General features: G+C 38.6%; 1 protein-coding gene across 2 annotated transcripts; it reads right to left on the reverse strand.

Annotated features, from left to right (window-relative positions):
- Positions 1-10,327: 10,327 nt before the first annotated feature.
- Positions 10,328-15,087, reverse strand: illr4 (immune-related, lectin-like receptor 4). 2 transcript variants are annotated; one of them, XM_041901893.2, is made up of 8 exons: positions 14,962-15,087; positions 14,036-14,122; positions 13,551-13,673; positions 13,101-13,196; positions 12,436-12,477; positions 11,861-12,012; positions 11,040-11,170; positions 10,328-10,804 (listed from the first exon to the last, which is right to left on the reverse strand). In XM_041901893.2, exons 1-8 carry the CDS (start codon positions 15,029-15,031, stop codon positions 10,615-10,617), a joined length of 891 nt encoding a protein of 296 aa, XP_041757827.2. In that variant the 5' UTR covers positions 15,032-15,087; the 3' UTR covers positions 10,328-10,614. The 2 variants fall into 2 exon arrangements, with proteins under 2 accessions (XP_041757827.2, XP_045082589.1); XM_045226654.1 differs by lacking the exon at positions 12,436-12,477.
- Positions 15,088-16,416: the final 1,329 nt, after the last annotated feature.

Below are 16,416 nucleotides of genomic sequence, written 5' to 3' on the forward strand. Positions count from 1 at the left end.
GTCTGCCGCTGAAAAACATCCCCACAGCATGATTCTGCCACCACCATGCTTCACCGTATGGATGGTGCCAGGTTTCCTCCAGATGACGCTTGGCATTCAGGCCAAAGAGTTCGATCTTGATTTTCATCAGACCAGAGAATCTTGTTTATCATGGTCTGAGATTATTTAGGTGCCTTTTGGCAAACTCCAAGCGGGCTGTCATGTGCCTTTTACTGAGGAGTGGATTCCGTCTGGCCACTCTACCATAAAAGCCTGTTTGGTGGAGTGCTGCAGAGATGGTTGTCCTTCTGGAAGGTTTTCCCATCTCTACAGAGGGACTCTAGAGCTCTGTTAGAGTGACCATCGGGTTCTTGGTCACCTCCCTGACCAAGGCCCTTCTCCCCCGATTGCTCAGTTTGGCTGGGTGGCCAGCTCTAGGAAGAGTCTTGGTGGTTCCAAACTACTTCCATTTAAGAATGATGGTACCTTTCCCCAGATCTGTGCCTCGACACAATCCTGTCTCTGAGCTCTACGGGCAATTCCTTCGACCTCATGGCTTGGTTTTTGCTCTGACATGCACTGTCAACTGTGGGACCTTATATAGATAGGTGTGTGCCTTTCCAAATCATGTCCAATCAATTGAATTTACCACAGGTGGACTCCAATCAAGTTGTAGAACCAGCTCAAGGATGATCAATGGAATAAGGATGCACCTGAGCTGAATTTCGGGTCTCATAGCAAAGGGTCTGAATACTTATGCAAATAAGGTATTTTTAAAATTATTTTTTAAATAATACAAATAAATAAATGCTTTGTCATTATGGGGTATTGTGTGTAGATTGCTGAGGATAGCAATCAAGCGAGTCGTCTTGACTACTTTCTCATGTCATTCTCGCTGGCACCAAAAGTTTAAAAAGTGTTGATCAGATAATTGGCATATACAGTGGGGAAAAAAAGTATTTAGTCAGCCACCAATTGTGCAAGTTCTCCCACTTAAAAAGATGAGAGAGGCCTGTAATTTTCATCATAGGTACACGTCAACTATGGCAGAAAAAATGAGAAAAAATGTTCCAGAAAATCACATTGTAGGATTTTTAATGAATTTATTTGCAAATTATGGTGGAAAATAAGTATTTGGTCAATAACAAACGTTTCTCAATACTTTGTTATATACCCTTTGTTGGCAATGACACAGGTCACATGTTTTCTGTAAGTCTTCACAAGGTTTTCACACACTGTTGCTGGTATTTTGGCCCATTCCTCCATGCAGATCTCCTCTAGAGCAGTGATGTTTTGGGGCTGTCGCTGGGCAACACGGACTTTCAACTCCCTCCAAAGATTTTCTATGGGGTTGAGATCTGGAGACTGGCTAGGCCACTCCAGGACCTTGAAATGCTTCTTATGAAGCCACTCCTTCGTTGCCCGGGCGGTTTGTTTGGGATCATTGTCATGCTGAAAGACCCAGCCACGTTTCATCTTCAATGCCCTTGCTGATGGAAGGAGGTTTTCACTCAAAATCTCACGATACATGGCCCCATTCATTCTTTCCTTTACATGGATCAGTCGTCCTGGTCCCTTTGCAGAAAAACAGCCCCAAAGCATGATGTTTCCACCCCATGCTTCACAGTAGGTATGGTGTTCTTTGGATGCAACTCAGCATTCTTTGTCCTCCAAACACAACGAGTTGAGTTTTTACCAAAAAGTTATATTTTGGTTTCATCTGACCATATGACATTCTCCCAATCCTCTTCTGGATCATCTAAATGCACTCTAGCAAACTTCAGACGGGCCTGGACATGTACTGGCTTAAGCAGGGGGACACGTCTGGCACTGAAGGATTTGAGTCCCTGGCAGCGTAGTGTGTTACTGATGGTAGGCTTTGTTACTTTGGTCCCAGCTCTCTGCAGGTCATTCACTAGGTCCCCCCGTGTGGTTCTGGGATTTTTGCTCACCGTTCTTGTGATAATTTTGACCCCACGGGGTGAGATCTTGCGTGGCGCCCCAGATCGAGGGAGATTATCAGTGGTCTTGTATGTCTTCCATTTCCTAATAATTGCTCCCACAGTTGATTTCTTCAAACCAAGCTGCTTACCTATTGCAGATTCAGTCTTCCCAGCCTGGTGCAGGTCTACAATTTTGTTTCTGGTGTCCTTTGACAGCTCTTTGGTCTTGGCCATAGTGGAGTTTGGAGTGTGACTGTTTGAGGTTGTGGACAGGTGTCTTTTATACTGATAACAAGTTCAAACAGGTGCCATTAATACAAGTAACGAGTGGAGGACAGAGGAGCCTCTTAAAGAAGAAGTTACAGGTCTGTGTTACAGAGCCAGAAATCTAGCTTTTTTGCAAATAAATTCATAAAAAATCCTACAATGTGATTTTCTGGAAAAATAATTCTCAGTTTGTCTGTCATAGTTGACGTGTACCTATGATGAAAATTACAGGCCTCTCTCATCTTTTTAAGTGGGAGAACTTGCACAATTGGTGGCTGACTAAATACTTTTTTTCCCCACTGTATATTACTCTTACAGAATTTCCACGTGGGTGAGGATTTTGGAAATGTTATCAAAGCCTATTGGATGATAACTTGTTTTTAACTAGGACAGAATAATTTATAAAGGACTTTTCCCGACATAACATAGGTACAGCATATCCCCTTATTGTATGGGACACTTTTAAATGTGCCTTTAGAGGCCATGCTATTCAGTACTCATCTCTAATACAAAATACATTTAGGTCAAAAGAGTCCATATCAACAAAAGAAATGGAAGGACTAATAGTACAGATAGATAGCAATAAAACACTGTACCATAGAGGCACAGAATAAGTTAGAGGAAAAACAAAAAGAAATGGAGGAACTAATTCAAGAAAGAACTGGATGGAACATGGGGAAAAATGCACCAAATTATTTCTTTATCTTCAACATACAAATGCTACCAAAAAGAATTTACTGAAACTTGTGACAAATGATGGAGTCACCCATGATTCACCAAACGATATTTGGAAAGAGGAAGCAAAGTACTTTAAGCACATGTTTTCATTTCAGTCTCCTCCATCTCCACTAACCGAAGATAACTGTATGGATTTTTATTCTATTAATAATGTAAAATTAACAGCTGTACAGAAAGACTCATGTGAAGGCCAAATTACAGAGGAGGAACTTCTTGATGCAGTTAAAAAGCATTTCAATCTGGGGAAAGTCCAGGGTTGGATGGCATACCAGTGGAGGTATACCAAACATTTTTTTATATACTCAGAGGACCGTTATTAGCATGTTTTAACCACTCCTACAAAAATGGTAGATGATCAGCTACTCAACAAGAAGGTCTGATTTCATTTTACTGAAGCAGGATCCAAGTGTAAATATAAAGATCTGACCACTAAAAAAATTGGAGGCCCCTTACACTTCAGTGTTGTGATGCAAATATTCTAGCAAAATGCATAGCGCATAGAATTAAAAAGGTATTGTCGGATATTATTCCTCCTAATCAGACAGGTTTTTTACATGGACGATACATTGGAGATAATATAAGACAAGGATCGTAAACAATAGAACACTATGAAAAATCTGGGAAACCAGGCCTGGTATTCATAGCTGACTTTGAAAAGGCTTTTGATAAAGTACAACTGGAATTTATATATAAATGTATGGAATATTTCAATTTTGGAGAATCTCTTATAAAATGGGTTAAAGTTATGTATAGTAACCCTAGGTGTAAAATAGTAAATAATGGCTACATCTCTGAAAGTATTAAGCTGTCAAGTGGAGTAAAACAAGGTTGTCCACTATCGGTATATCTACAGTATTTATTATGGCTATCGAAATGTTAGCTGTTAAAATCAGATCCAACAATAATATCAAGGGGTTAGAAATCAAGGGCTTAAAAACAAAGGTATCATTGTACGCTGATGATTCATGCTTTCTTTTAAATCCACAATTTGGATCCCTCCACAGCCTCATTGAGGATCTAGATACTTTTTCTAACCTCTAAAAAATACAACTTTTACACTACCGTGGAGTTTACCAATAAAATGGTCTGACAGTGATGTGGACATACTTGGTATACATATCCCAAAATAAAGAAATGATCTTATTACAATACATTTTAATAGAAAGTTAGCAAAAATAGATATGATTTTGCTACCATGGAAAGGAAAAGACCTGTCTTTTTGTGGAAAAATCACCCTGATTAACTCTTTAGTCATTTCCCAGTTTACAGTGGCTTGCGAAATTATTCACCCCCCTTCGCATTTTTCCTATTCTGTTGCCTTACAACCTGGAATTAAAATGGATTTTTTGGGGGTTTGTATCATTTGATTTACACAACATGCCTACCACTTTGAAGATGCAAAATATTTTATATTGTGAAACAAACAAGAAATAAGACCAAAAAAAAGAAAAAAAGAAACTTGAGCATGCATAACTATTCACCCCCCCAACGTCAATACTTTGTAGAGCCACCTTTTGCAGCAATTACAGCTGCAAGTCTCTTGGGGTATGTCCCTATAAGCTTGGCACATCTAGCCACTGGGACTTCTACCCATTCTTCAAAGCAAAACTGCTCCAGCTCCTTCAAGTTGGATGGGTTCCGCTGGTGTACAGCAATCTTTAAGTCATACCACAGATTCCCAATTGGATTGAGGTCTGGGCTTTGACTAGGCCATTCCGAGACATTTAAATGTTTCCCCTTAAACCACTCGAGTGTTGCTTTAGCAGTATGCTTAGGGTCATTGTCCTGCTGGAAGGTGAACCTCCGTCCCAGTCTCAAATCTCTGGAAGACTGAAACAGGTTTCCCACAAGAATTTCCCTGTATTTAGCACCATCCATCATTTCTTCAATTCTGACCAGTTTCCCAGTCCCTGCCGATGGAAAAACTTCCCCACAGCATGACGCTGCCACCAACATGCTTCACTTTGGGGATGGTGTTCTCGAGGTGATGAGAGGTGTTGGATTTGCGCCAGACATAGCGTTTTCCTTGATGGCCAAAAGCTTAATTTTAGTCTCATCTGACCAGAGTACCTTCTTCCATATGTTTGGGGAGTCTCCCACATGCCTTTTGGCGAACACCAAACGTCTTCAAGCAATGGCTTTTTTCTGGCCACTCTTCCATAAAGCCCAGCTCTGTGGAGTGTACGGCTTAAAGTGGTCCTATGGACAGATACTCCAATCTCTGCTGTGGAGCTTTGCAGCTCCTTCAGGGTTATCTTTGGTCTCTTTGTTGCCTCTCTGATTAATGCCCTCCTTGCCTGGTCCGTGTGTTTTGGTGGGCGGCCCTCTCATGGCAGTTTTGATGTGGTGCCGTATTCTTTCCATTTTTTAATAATGGATTTAATGGTGCTCCGTGGGATGTTCAAAGTTTCTGATATTTTTTTATAACCCAACCCTGATCTGTACTTCTCCACAACTTTGTCCCTGACCTGTTTGGAGAGCTCCTTGGTCTTCATGGTGCCGCTTGCTTGGTGGTGCCCCTTGTTTAGTGGTGTTACAGACTCTGGGGCCTTTCAGAATAGGTGTATATATACTGAGATCATGTGACAGATCATGTGACACTTAGATTGCACACAGGTGGACTTTATTTAACTAATTATGTGACTTCTGAAGGTAATTGGTTGCACCAGATTTTATTTAGGGGCTTCATAGCAAAGGGGTTTTCCGTTATTTATCTTTTAGAATTTTTTGAAACAAGTTATTTTTTTCATTTCACTTCACCAATTTGGACTATTTTGTGTATGTCCATTACATGAAATCCAAATAAAAATCCATTTAAATTACAGGTTATAATGCAACAAAATAGGAACAACGCCAAGGGGGATGAATACTTTTGCAAGGCACTGTACCTATTTGCTTTTGGTCTTGCCTACACCTAGCGACCTGTTTTTTAAATTATATGAGCAAAAAATATTCCAATTGATTTGGAACGGCAAGCCAAACAAAATTAAAAAGGCCTATTTATATAATGAATATTCAGAGGGCATAAATAATTAAATATTAAAGCATTAGACCTCTTACTAAAGGAGTCAGTCATACAAAAGTTAAATTTTAATCCGAACTGGTTCTCTAGCAGTTTAGTAATAATATCTCACTCCATGTTTAAGAATGGCTTTTTCCCTTTATTCAGATTACAACCTCTCACTTTCGGTTATTTGAAAATGAAATCATCTCCAAAATATTGCTATTTTTAAAACAAGCCATAGAAAGTTGATTGCAATTTCAGAATATTCCACCAGGAAAAGACAGAACAAATAATACAACAAATATTGTGGTTAAACTCAAATATGCTAATTGATTAAAAACCATTATTTCTTGAAGAAAATAAAAAAAAAAGGTATAATCTTTGTAAATGATATCATAAATAGGACTGGTGGAGTTATGTCACACATGCAGCTAACAAAAATATATGGAAATGTCTGCTCTACCCAAAATTACAACCAACTAATTGCAGCATTACCACAAAAATGGAAGAGGCAAGAGGAAGGGGGAAAAGTAAGGAGCTTGTCTGTTGGCCCTGCATTAAAGACCAAAATTGGTTAAAGAAAATGTTGCTAAATAAAAAAGTATACCAGTTTAATTTAAGGACCAAACAATTGACAGCTGTGCAATATAGATTGCAAAATAGTTGGAAAGAGATTTTCGATGTACCGATTCCATGGCACATGATTTATGAGCTGATACTCAAAACAACGCCCGGTTCAAAGTTTTTCAATTGAACTTATTATACAAAATTCTTGCAACCAATAGAATGTTATATATATGGGGGATACAACCATCCCAGCTCTGCAGATTTTGCCGCGAAGATACAGAATAATTAGATAATTTGTATTTGTACTGTCCATATGTAGCTTGTTTTTGGTCGCAGGTCCAGGAATGGTTGAAGAAGTGCAACATTTACCTGGAGCTAACTCTGCAAATAGCACTACTAGGTGATTTGAAAAGTCATAGTCAATCGATCAATAATATAATAATACTTTTAGCAAAAAGGTTTATCTTTAATTTACAATCTGTAGAAACTATGAGAATAGAAAGGTTCAGAACTATTGTGAAACATCACAGCACAGTTGAAAAATACATGGCGAATAGAAATAGAAAATGGATGGTGTTAAGCGATAGATGGGAGGGGTTGAGTGGAGCTGAAGGGTGGGATTAAAAACAACAAGATAACTAATGTAAAATATACTGTGTCCGTAAAATGTATATACTGTAGTTTCAGAACATTTGTGAAACAGCACAGTTAAAAATATATGGCAAAATAGAAATCAAACTGGATGTGCTTCTTCTTGAGCCACTCCTTTGTTGCCTTTGCCGTGTGTTTTGGGTCATTGTCATGCTGGAATACCCATCCACGACCCATTTTAAATGCCCTGGCTGAGGGAAGGAGGTTCTCACCCAAGATTTGACGGTACATGGCCCCGTCCATCGTCCCTTTGATGCGGTGAAGTTGTCCTGTCCCCTTAGCAGAAAAACACCCCCAAAGCATAATGTTTCCACCTCCATTGTTGACGGTGGGGATGGTGTTCTTGGGGTCATAGGCAGCATTCCTCCTCCTCCAAACACTGCGAGTTGAGTTGATGCCAAAGAGCTCAATTTTGGTCTCATCTGACCACAACACTTTCACCCAGTTCTCCTCTGAATCATTCAGATGTTCATTGGCAAACTTCAGACGGGCATGTATATGTGCTTTCTTGAGCAGGGGGACCTTGCGGGCGCTGCAGGATTTCAGTCCTTCACAGCGTAGTGTGTTACCAAAAAAATCCAGAAATAAACGCATGTCAAAAATGTTATAAATTGATTAGCATTTTAATGAGGGAAATAAGTATTTGACCACCTCTCAATCAGAAAGATTTCTGGCTCCCAGGTGTCTTTTATACAGCTAACAAACTGAGATTAGGAGCACTCCCTTTAAGAGTGTGCTCCTAATCTCAGCTCGTTACCTGTATAAAAGACACCTGGGAGCCAGAAATCTTTCTGATTGAGAGGTGGTCAAATGCTTATTTCCCTCATTAAAATGCAAATACATTTATAACATTTTTGAATTGCGTTTTTCTGGATTTTTTTGTTGTTATTCTGTCTCTCACTGTTCAAATAAACCTACCATTAAAATTATAGACTGATCATTTCTTTGTCAGTGGGCAAATGTACAAAATCAGCAGGGGATCAAATACTTTTTTCCCTCACTGTATATGTGTCAACGCTCACCTGCACGTTCCTTCTCCTGAAGATCTTTGTTCTTGACTTGCAGTTCTTGAAGCTCTCTGTTTTTGATCGTTAAAGCTAGTTGCCAAAAGATAACAACTCTGACTCAAGTTCCCTACATCCATCTGCATATAAACAACAGTTAAATTAGAAAACCGCTGTGAACGTTTTTTATGTGTCAACTTAAACTTACCGGCTGTCAAATCTTTCTCCAAACCTGTGAGATTTCAATCGTAAGCCGCTTGCAGAATTTGGAGCTCTGTGTTTTTGGTTTGTGGGTTGTGATATCTGATTGCAAAAATACATACATTTTAAACTGCAGGAATCTGACCCCAACATTCTTCTGCTTAATAATGTAATACTAGTTGATTGTGAAAAGTATTACAAATAGCTATTGATTTTATTCACCAACATTTTTCTACGGGATCTTCTATCAATTACGTTGTTACAGATATTAGACAATGACCTGGCATAAAACATTTATCCATTTGAAGCAGTACTTTGGGGGTTTTCCAGCTCTTGTGCAAAAAATGTGCCTAGATATTTCTCTATATTCATAGCTCTGGACAAGAGCCTCTATGACTCTGTCTCCGTTATAGAGTCTGCTTTAGATTAGCCACCTCCACTATCTAGGTCACTCACACAAGAACCCAAGTCCAATGACAGCACCCATCAGAAGAACACAGAGAGTCACCAGAACCACTCTGACAGGGTCACATCCACCTGCTCTGACCTTTGACCCCTCCTTAGAATCAGGGTCACCAGCTGAGGAGACAGAGAGGGAATTAATTAAACTGACAACCTATAAGACTTTCTACTTATTTGTATTGTATGTTAGACATGAAATCATCAAAACATGAAGAAAACGTACACTGAGGGTGTTTCTCAAAATGCATATTACCGTGCTCCGAGCATGCAAATTGGAGCACGGGAGGGTCAGAGTATTAGTCCAAATCAAAGTATGCGAAACGGAGCATGGAGGGCACTTCTCAAATGCGTACTCCGTTTGTACATATTTTGAAGCATACATCGATGCAAGCTTCAACAGAAAGTATGCAAAGAAATATGACTCAACCACGTAAAAAATGAGGAAATATTTATTGAAATCAATGGTGGTCATTATTTGAGTGATCATGGGGCTGGAGATCGGAGGTGTCCGGTGAGAGAAAGGCAGATTGAGTTTGCCAGGGAAAGAATAGTACAGAAAGTGTTGTATGCCTAAGCAGTGAAGAGAGTGGTAGAGGAAGATGGGTACAGGGTGAGGGATCCTGAGAGCATTCCTGTGAATAGGCAGAGATCAAGAGAGAGTGATGGGAAGAATATGTGCTTCAGTAAGGTGGGCTTTTTAACATTTATAGCCATGGTTGTTAATTGTGCTGCAGAAATGAATCGAAAGCCCCCCGAAAAATAGTCACACAAAAAAATAAAAATAAATAGGTGGTCCTGTTTCCCAATTTTGTATTATTGTATCTAAGAATATAATGTACAGAGGGTAGTGCGTACGGCCCAGTACATCACTGGGGCCAAGCTTCCTGCCATCCAGGACCTCTATACCAGGCGGTGTCAGAGGAAGGCCCTCAAAATTGTCAAAGACTCCAGCCACCCTAGTCATAGACTGTTCTCTCTGCTACCGCACGGCAAGCGGTACCGGAGTGCCAAGTCTAGGTCCAAAAGACTTCTCAACAGCTTCTACCCCCAAGCCATAAGACTCCTGAACAGCTAATCATGGCTACCCGGACTATTTGCACTGCCCCCCACCCCATCCTTTTACGCTTCTGCTACTCTGTTAATTATTTATGCATAGTCACTTTAACTCTAACCACATGTACATATTACTTCAACTACCTCAACTAGTCGGTGCCCCCGCACATTGACTCTGCACCGGTACCCCCCTGTATATATAGCCTCCCTACTGTTATTTTATTTTACTTCTGCTCTTTTTTTTCAACACCTTTTTTTGTTGTTGTTTTATTTTTACTTTTTTGTTAAAAATAAATGCACTGTTGGTTAAGGGCTGTAAGTAAGCATTTCACTGTAATGTCTGCACCTGTTGTATTCGGCGCATGTGGCCAATAAAATTTGATTTGATTTGATTTGAACCTAACTTCTATCAACAATGGACTAATGAAATAAATACCAAAAGATCGTTTTTGGGTGGAGTTTTCCTTTAATAATGAAAATGCTGAACTGAAGATATCTGACATGTTTTTTGTTGGGCTCAGTTGTAGATTTGGTTTGTTTTACATTATAGCATAAAACGCATAAAGCATAAACATATTGTAGATAACAAGCAGTCTGTAAACATCAACAGTAATCTACTGTAGTACATTTACCAATACAGTTTCTCCTTTCTTCTTCTTATAAATGTCATCAAAAATATACGTAAAGATACTTTTGTGTTCAGAGCAAAATTCAATAATTTTTTTAGTTTCACACAGATACTGTATCATGCAATTGCCATTGTCTCACATATTCTTCTGTGTGGCCTACCACAGCTGACATCAAACCAACTCTTTTCATTATGAGTACCATGTTTTTCTCCCATTCTAGCACAGTCTTCCCCGTCTGTATTTATTCCGTTGTCTCCTTTCCAGTCATCAGGCTCTGTGTTGACATTTCCGAAAACAGACCAGAAGCTAGGGTAGACGTAAGATAACACATAATCAGAGGAATTACATTATATTTCATTCAGCCATCCATGTCCTCATATTAACTGCATTGTTTGGGAATCCTCATGATTTCACATGTATTTTAGTGTTTTGTCAATTATGAGAACACATCTCAAAACTCTGATACTGTAGAAGCAATACTGAATGATCATGCTTTCATAAATGTATTACTATTGGAAATGTATTCAAAATAACTTCTGACCTTTTATTTGGATCCAGAGGTGTGTTGTCCACCCATAACCACTTTCCCTCTTCAATTTTGTCTGTCAGTCCGATCCAGAACTTGTCTTCAGCAACACTCATTTTAGCACCAACTGTATTATCTAAGAACGTCTTCACCAGGAACATTGATTGACAAATTATATTAGAGTGCTACTATGGTTTTAAAGGATAGTTCACCCAAATGTTTCCTTACCCTGATAGATAGCAGTCTATGGACAAGACGAGTAAATCTAAGAACAGTAATCCATGCTTTTGTGGAACCTAAAGTGCAATGACTAAAAAGCTCAAGGACTGTTTGATGTTAGGTCCACATGATTTGTCATAATATTTAAAGCATGCTAATTTAGGGTACATTTTATTTTATTGGTTTTGGTTATATAATGCTAAAGTTAGCGGTTGGTGACAAAAGCGAGGTATACAAAACAAAAGCGTGCTTTGCAATCTCTCCTTGTCCATAGACTAATTTCAGTTTAGCCTTATAAGGCAACAAATACAAAATTATGTAATGGTTGAATTATCCCTTTAAAAACAGTCAAACGTGGTGTACTTGGTGTACTTGAATTATTGTAGATTGCACGTTTAAATGCATGTGCTTTATAGTTCGTTTTTTTCATTAGACTGACATGGTATTGAGCCCTCATAATAAAATGTAAAGCACTTTGAGACCTTTTAAACCAATTGGCTCAGTCTGTAATTTGTGGATACAAAATCTATATCTGACCACAGCCTTAATTAATGAAAGATGATATGGATGGACAGATGCAATGTATTATTTAATTCCCATTCAATAGTCATAACTACCTGCTCTTCTTCGCTGTCTATGATGACCAGGTGTCCCCCCATGGAGACACACATATCCCGACTCTCAACCCAGGTCAGTTCATCATTGGAAAAATAATAGCACTTTTTCCCATAATACATCCAGCCATCAGCACATATTGGACACTTATCATCTGTGGAGGGAGGAAACAGAAATAACCCCAGACTGGTGATCTACATGTCTTTGTCTACAGTCCCTTATCAAAATCAAGTATTTGTAACATACTATATGAATAGTATTTATTTATTTTTGTTACTGATTGTATAAGATCCATACTGACATGAAAGCACATTGATTTACTGTGCACATACTTCACCAGCCTAAGTGGTGACATTGGGATAAGAAAAAAGCTGAAATAGACTGAAACCTAGGCAATACAATTTGGTTTGAAGTGACTTCCAGTTGCTTTTTTACCATGGAATTTCTTATATTAATTCCAATTCCTTAATTCATTTGAGTTCATTCTATAATATAAAACACAGGCCTATGTCACAAAGCACTTTTAGTTATGACTGAATCTTGTGCCACTATTTATTGGGACATTCGTGCATAGTACCTGTGATTGATGGAGTTGATGGAGTTCTCTGCTCAATCAAGTCTTGATTATGTTTCAAAACAGTTGAGAATAAAGAAAAAACCTAGTCACATTTTGTAACTCAGACTTCCACTACTCTCTTCTGGTTAAATCAGATTTGACATTTTTGCTTCAATAATTTCCTCATAACTGAGATGGTAAAGCCCATAACATACAAACTCTCTTTTCTGATACACTTTTTATAGGGATGAAAATGTCAATGGAAATGTTGCACTGTTTAGTATTCATCTTAGCATGAGGCATATGATCCAAAGCTCAACTGCTGTAAGATTAATTTCAATCGAGTCTTTGAGATTTTGAAGAGCGCTGCACTGGGTTTGTGGGCAAGTTGTATCTGTGTGAAAAATACACATTTGGAATGTACGTTAATGAGTTTGACCCAACTTCCCTCTAGCTGTCCTATCCAGCTGCATATGTGACCAGGCAGTTTGGGACTCCTGCTCTAGACTCTTCCACTATGGGTCTACTCTATAGTACTTACAGAGAAGCTCTCTGTTTTTGATCGTTAAAGCTAGTTGCCAAAAGATAACAACTCTGACTCAAGTTCCCTACATCCATCTGCATATAAACAACAGTTAAATTAGAAAACCACTGGGAAAAAATGTTTTGTGTCAACTTAAACTTACCGGCTGTCAAATCTTTCTCCAAACCTGTGAGATTTCGATCGTAAGCCGCTTGCAGAATTTGGAGCTCTGTGTTTTTGGTTTGCGGGTTGCTGATATCTGATTGCAAAAATACATACATTTTAAACTGCAGGAATCTGACCCTAACATTCTTCTGCATAATATTGTAATACTAGTTGATTGTGAAAAGTATTACAAATAGCTATTGATTTTATTCACCAACATTTTTCTACGGGATCTTCTATCAATTACATTGTTACAGAAATTAGACAATGACCTGGCATAAAACATTTATTCATTTGAAGCAGTACTTTGGGGTTTTTCCAGCTCTTGTGCTAAAAATGTGCCTAGATATTTCTCTATATTCATAGCTCTGGACAAGAGCCTCTATGACTCTGTCTCCGTTATAGAGTCTGCTTTAGACTAGCCACCTCCACTATCTAGGTCACTCACACAGGAACCCAAGTCCAATGACAGCACCCATCAGAAGAACACAGAGAGTCACCAGAACCACTCTGACAGGGTCACATCCACCTGCTCTGACCTTTGACCCCTCCTGAGAATCAGGGTCACCACCTGAGGAGACAGAGAGAGAATATGAATCAGACTCACATCAACCTATTAGACTTTCTACTTAATTTTATTGTAAGTTAGACATGAAATCATCAAAACATGTTGAAAACGGATGACTCGTGGAACAAGGAACATGGTTTTTGAGGCTATGGAGAAGCTCAATTAGATTCTGTTCTGCATGGTGTCAACTTTTTTTCTCACCCATATGTTGTTGAGATATTTTCAGTTGCCTGAAAGAAAACGTCCTCATTGTTTTTTCTAGCTTGCATTTTGCACTGACTTCATCTGACCCACACAACCACGTACACATTCACTGCACACACACGTAAGCACACACGCAGGCACTCACCCACACACGCACTTACCATTAGGGTCGGTAGATGGCTGGTTGCGTCCGGTTCTGGAAATTGAGATTTCAGAGTATGTGGTATCATTCGCTGTGGATGCTGTTGCTGAAATGCAACCATGAAAGTGTGAGCACGAGACAAAACTCCTCTCATCACATTGGCTTTTCAAGAACCAGCATTTTTCGCACTCAATTTGTTAATGTAAAAGAATCGGCACGGAACACTGATAAAACATGAGGCGTGCTTAAAATATTTTATGCCAACCAGCTAAAAATATGTTTCTCGCAAACCCTTTGAATATACCTACAAAGTAGCAATTGAAATCCCTAAAATCTCTTTGTGGTGTAACCCGCTGGGCAAAAACGGGTTCAATCAACGTTGTTTCCATGTCATTTCAGTGGGAAGTCATTTTTGTCTTAGTGAACATGTTTTGAAATAGGTTATCAATATGTGTTGTCAAATAAAGTCAATACAGTATCAATATAATTTTAAAGGGGCAATCTGGGTCTTTTTTGGTAAATAGCTGGGAGGTGGGGCTGGATGACCATGAGATCAAAATGATAGTTTTAACCATGTTTTGAAGCTATACAGTGTTTGTTTACAATTACATTGTGTACAAACGATGTAGTAAAACGAGCTTACATTTGGGGTTCTACATTTACATTACATTTTAGTCATTTAGCAGACGCTCTTATCCAGAGCGACTTGCAGTTAGATGGGATAATACAGTTGAACTAAGCTCATGAGGCATTTATAAGTAATATTCTTCAAGAATCAATGTCTATATATCATTAATTTAAAAGTCTTCAAATGTATTTACCAATCCCAGATTGCCTCTTTAACATTAGATAGATATTGATGCAGATAGAAGCTTTTTGTTGAACATTCTTCACATCCTGTAAAAAAAAACATTTTTGAGTGACATATTTTAGTTTAGAACATACCAGCATTTTTTCTTTCAGTCCTTTGTTGCTTTTCGAACTTCACATCAGCGTACACTATTCCTTCAGACATAATTAGCTATTGTGTAATTGTCTGTCTTTCAGTGGGTCGAGGTGGTTACTGATCCTAAACACTCCTACCAGACACGTATTACATCAATCCAAAATAGACACACAAAATAGACGGAAGGAGGATGTTAAAAATAAAAGTTCCGCAATGACAAGACTTCTCTTTTCTTGTGGCATTCATTCAACTAACAAACTAGCTATCACTATGAATTAATAAGTGGTAGGCCAATTCGTATCATTGGTCATCAATTACATCCACACAGCTCTATCTCTTATTGACATGTAGCTGAACTACATGAGGCACTTGGAATGTTATTAGTTTGATTAATATTCTCTTTTTTTGGGTCGAAATGCTCTTAGTTTACTGTGGTTTTAATAGAAGTTTGTTGGTTTTCTTGTTAGTTGGAAAATTGTTATTTGAACAACCTTTAATTAGGGGTTTGCCTACAAATACATATGTGCCATTTGTAATTTATTACAGTAGTAAAAGCTTCTTCATCAATACTTGGTCAGTAGAGACAACATAAGAATATCAAGTTTGGTGTGAACATTTGTTCAAGTCAAATGTCCTGGACTGGTACATCGATGGCACATGATGAGGACACACTGTGGACACTGTGTGGACATTATGACAACTCTCAGTCTTTCCATCTAATCCATAATTCCATCTTTACCATCTAATCAGCCCTATCTTCATTGGATATGAATTTGATCATGTAATGACTGATCTCCCAGTGTAGTGTGCATAAACAGTGTTAGTGCTATCAGGGATCCTTGGGACATCCCTACCCTTAACCCTAACCTTAACCCCTACCCTAACCTTAACCATAATCCGTACTTAACCCTAAACTTTACCATAACTATTTAAATGTAAACTTTAATGGGGTGACGTCAGAGTTGGGAAGTCCCAAGGAAGCCATTTCGACATTTCTTAAACTGCTGTAGGCGGATGGGACATTGAACATGATTGAATAACTTCCACAGCTAATAGTTTCCTACCATTTGACTACTCATTCATTTCATTATAGAGTGAGCATCTAACAAACGCCTATATTTAGACACAAATAACAATAACAATATTATTAATTAATATTATTATTTATTTAACTTGTATAGCGCTTTTCATTACAGAAAATAATCTCAAAGCACATAAAAAGCAAAACAAAAAAACAACAAATTAAAATTGATATGGTAGAGATGAAGATTGAACGTCTCTATTTGGCTTCATATTAAAGGCAGGGAGTTAAGGCAGTTTGGATTGGGAAGGCAGTGTACCTTCATGGAAGGGGCATCGACGGTACAGCCAGAGAGAAACAAAGACATTCTGACAAACAGGCCCGGAGCGCTTCGTCAGAGCACCACATCTGCTTCTCGGATCGTCAGTTCCTC

Source organism: Coregonus clupeaformis, chromosome 17, assembly GCF_020615455.1.
Source record: "Coregonus clupeaformis isolate EN_2021a chromosome 17, ASM2061545v1, whole genome shotgun sequence".
Lineage (NCBI taxonomy): Eukaryota > Metazoa > Chordata > Actinopteri > Salmoniformes > Salmonidae > Coregonus > Coregonus clupeaformis.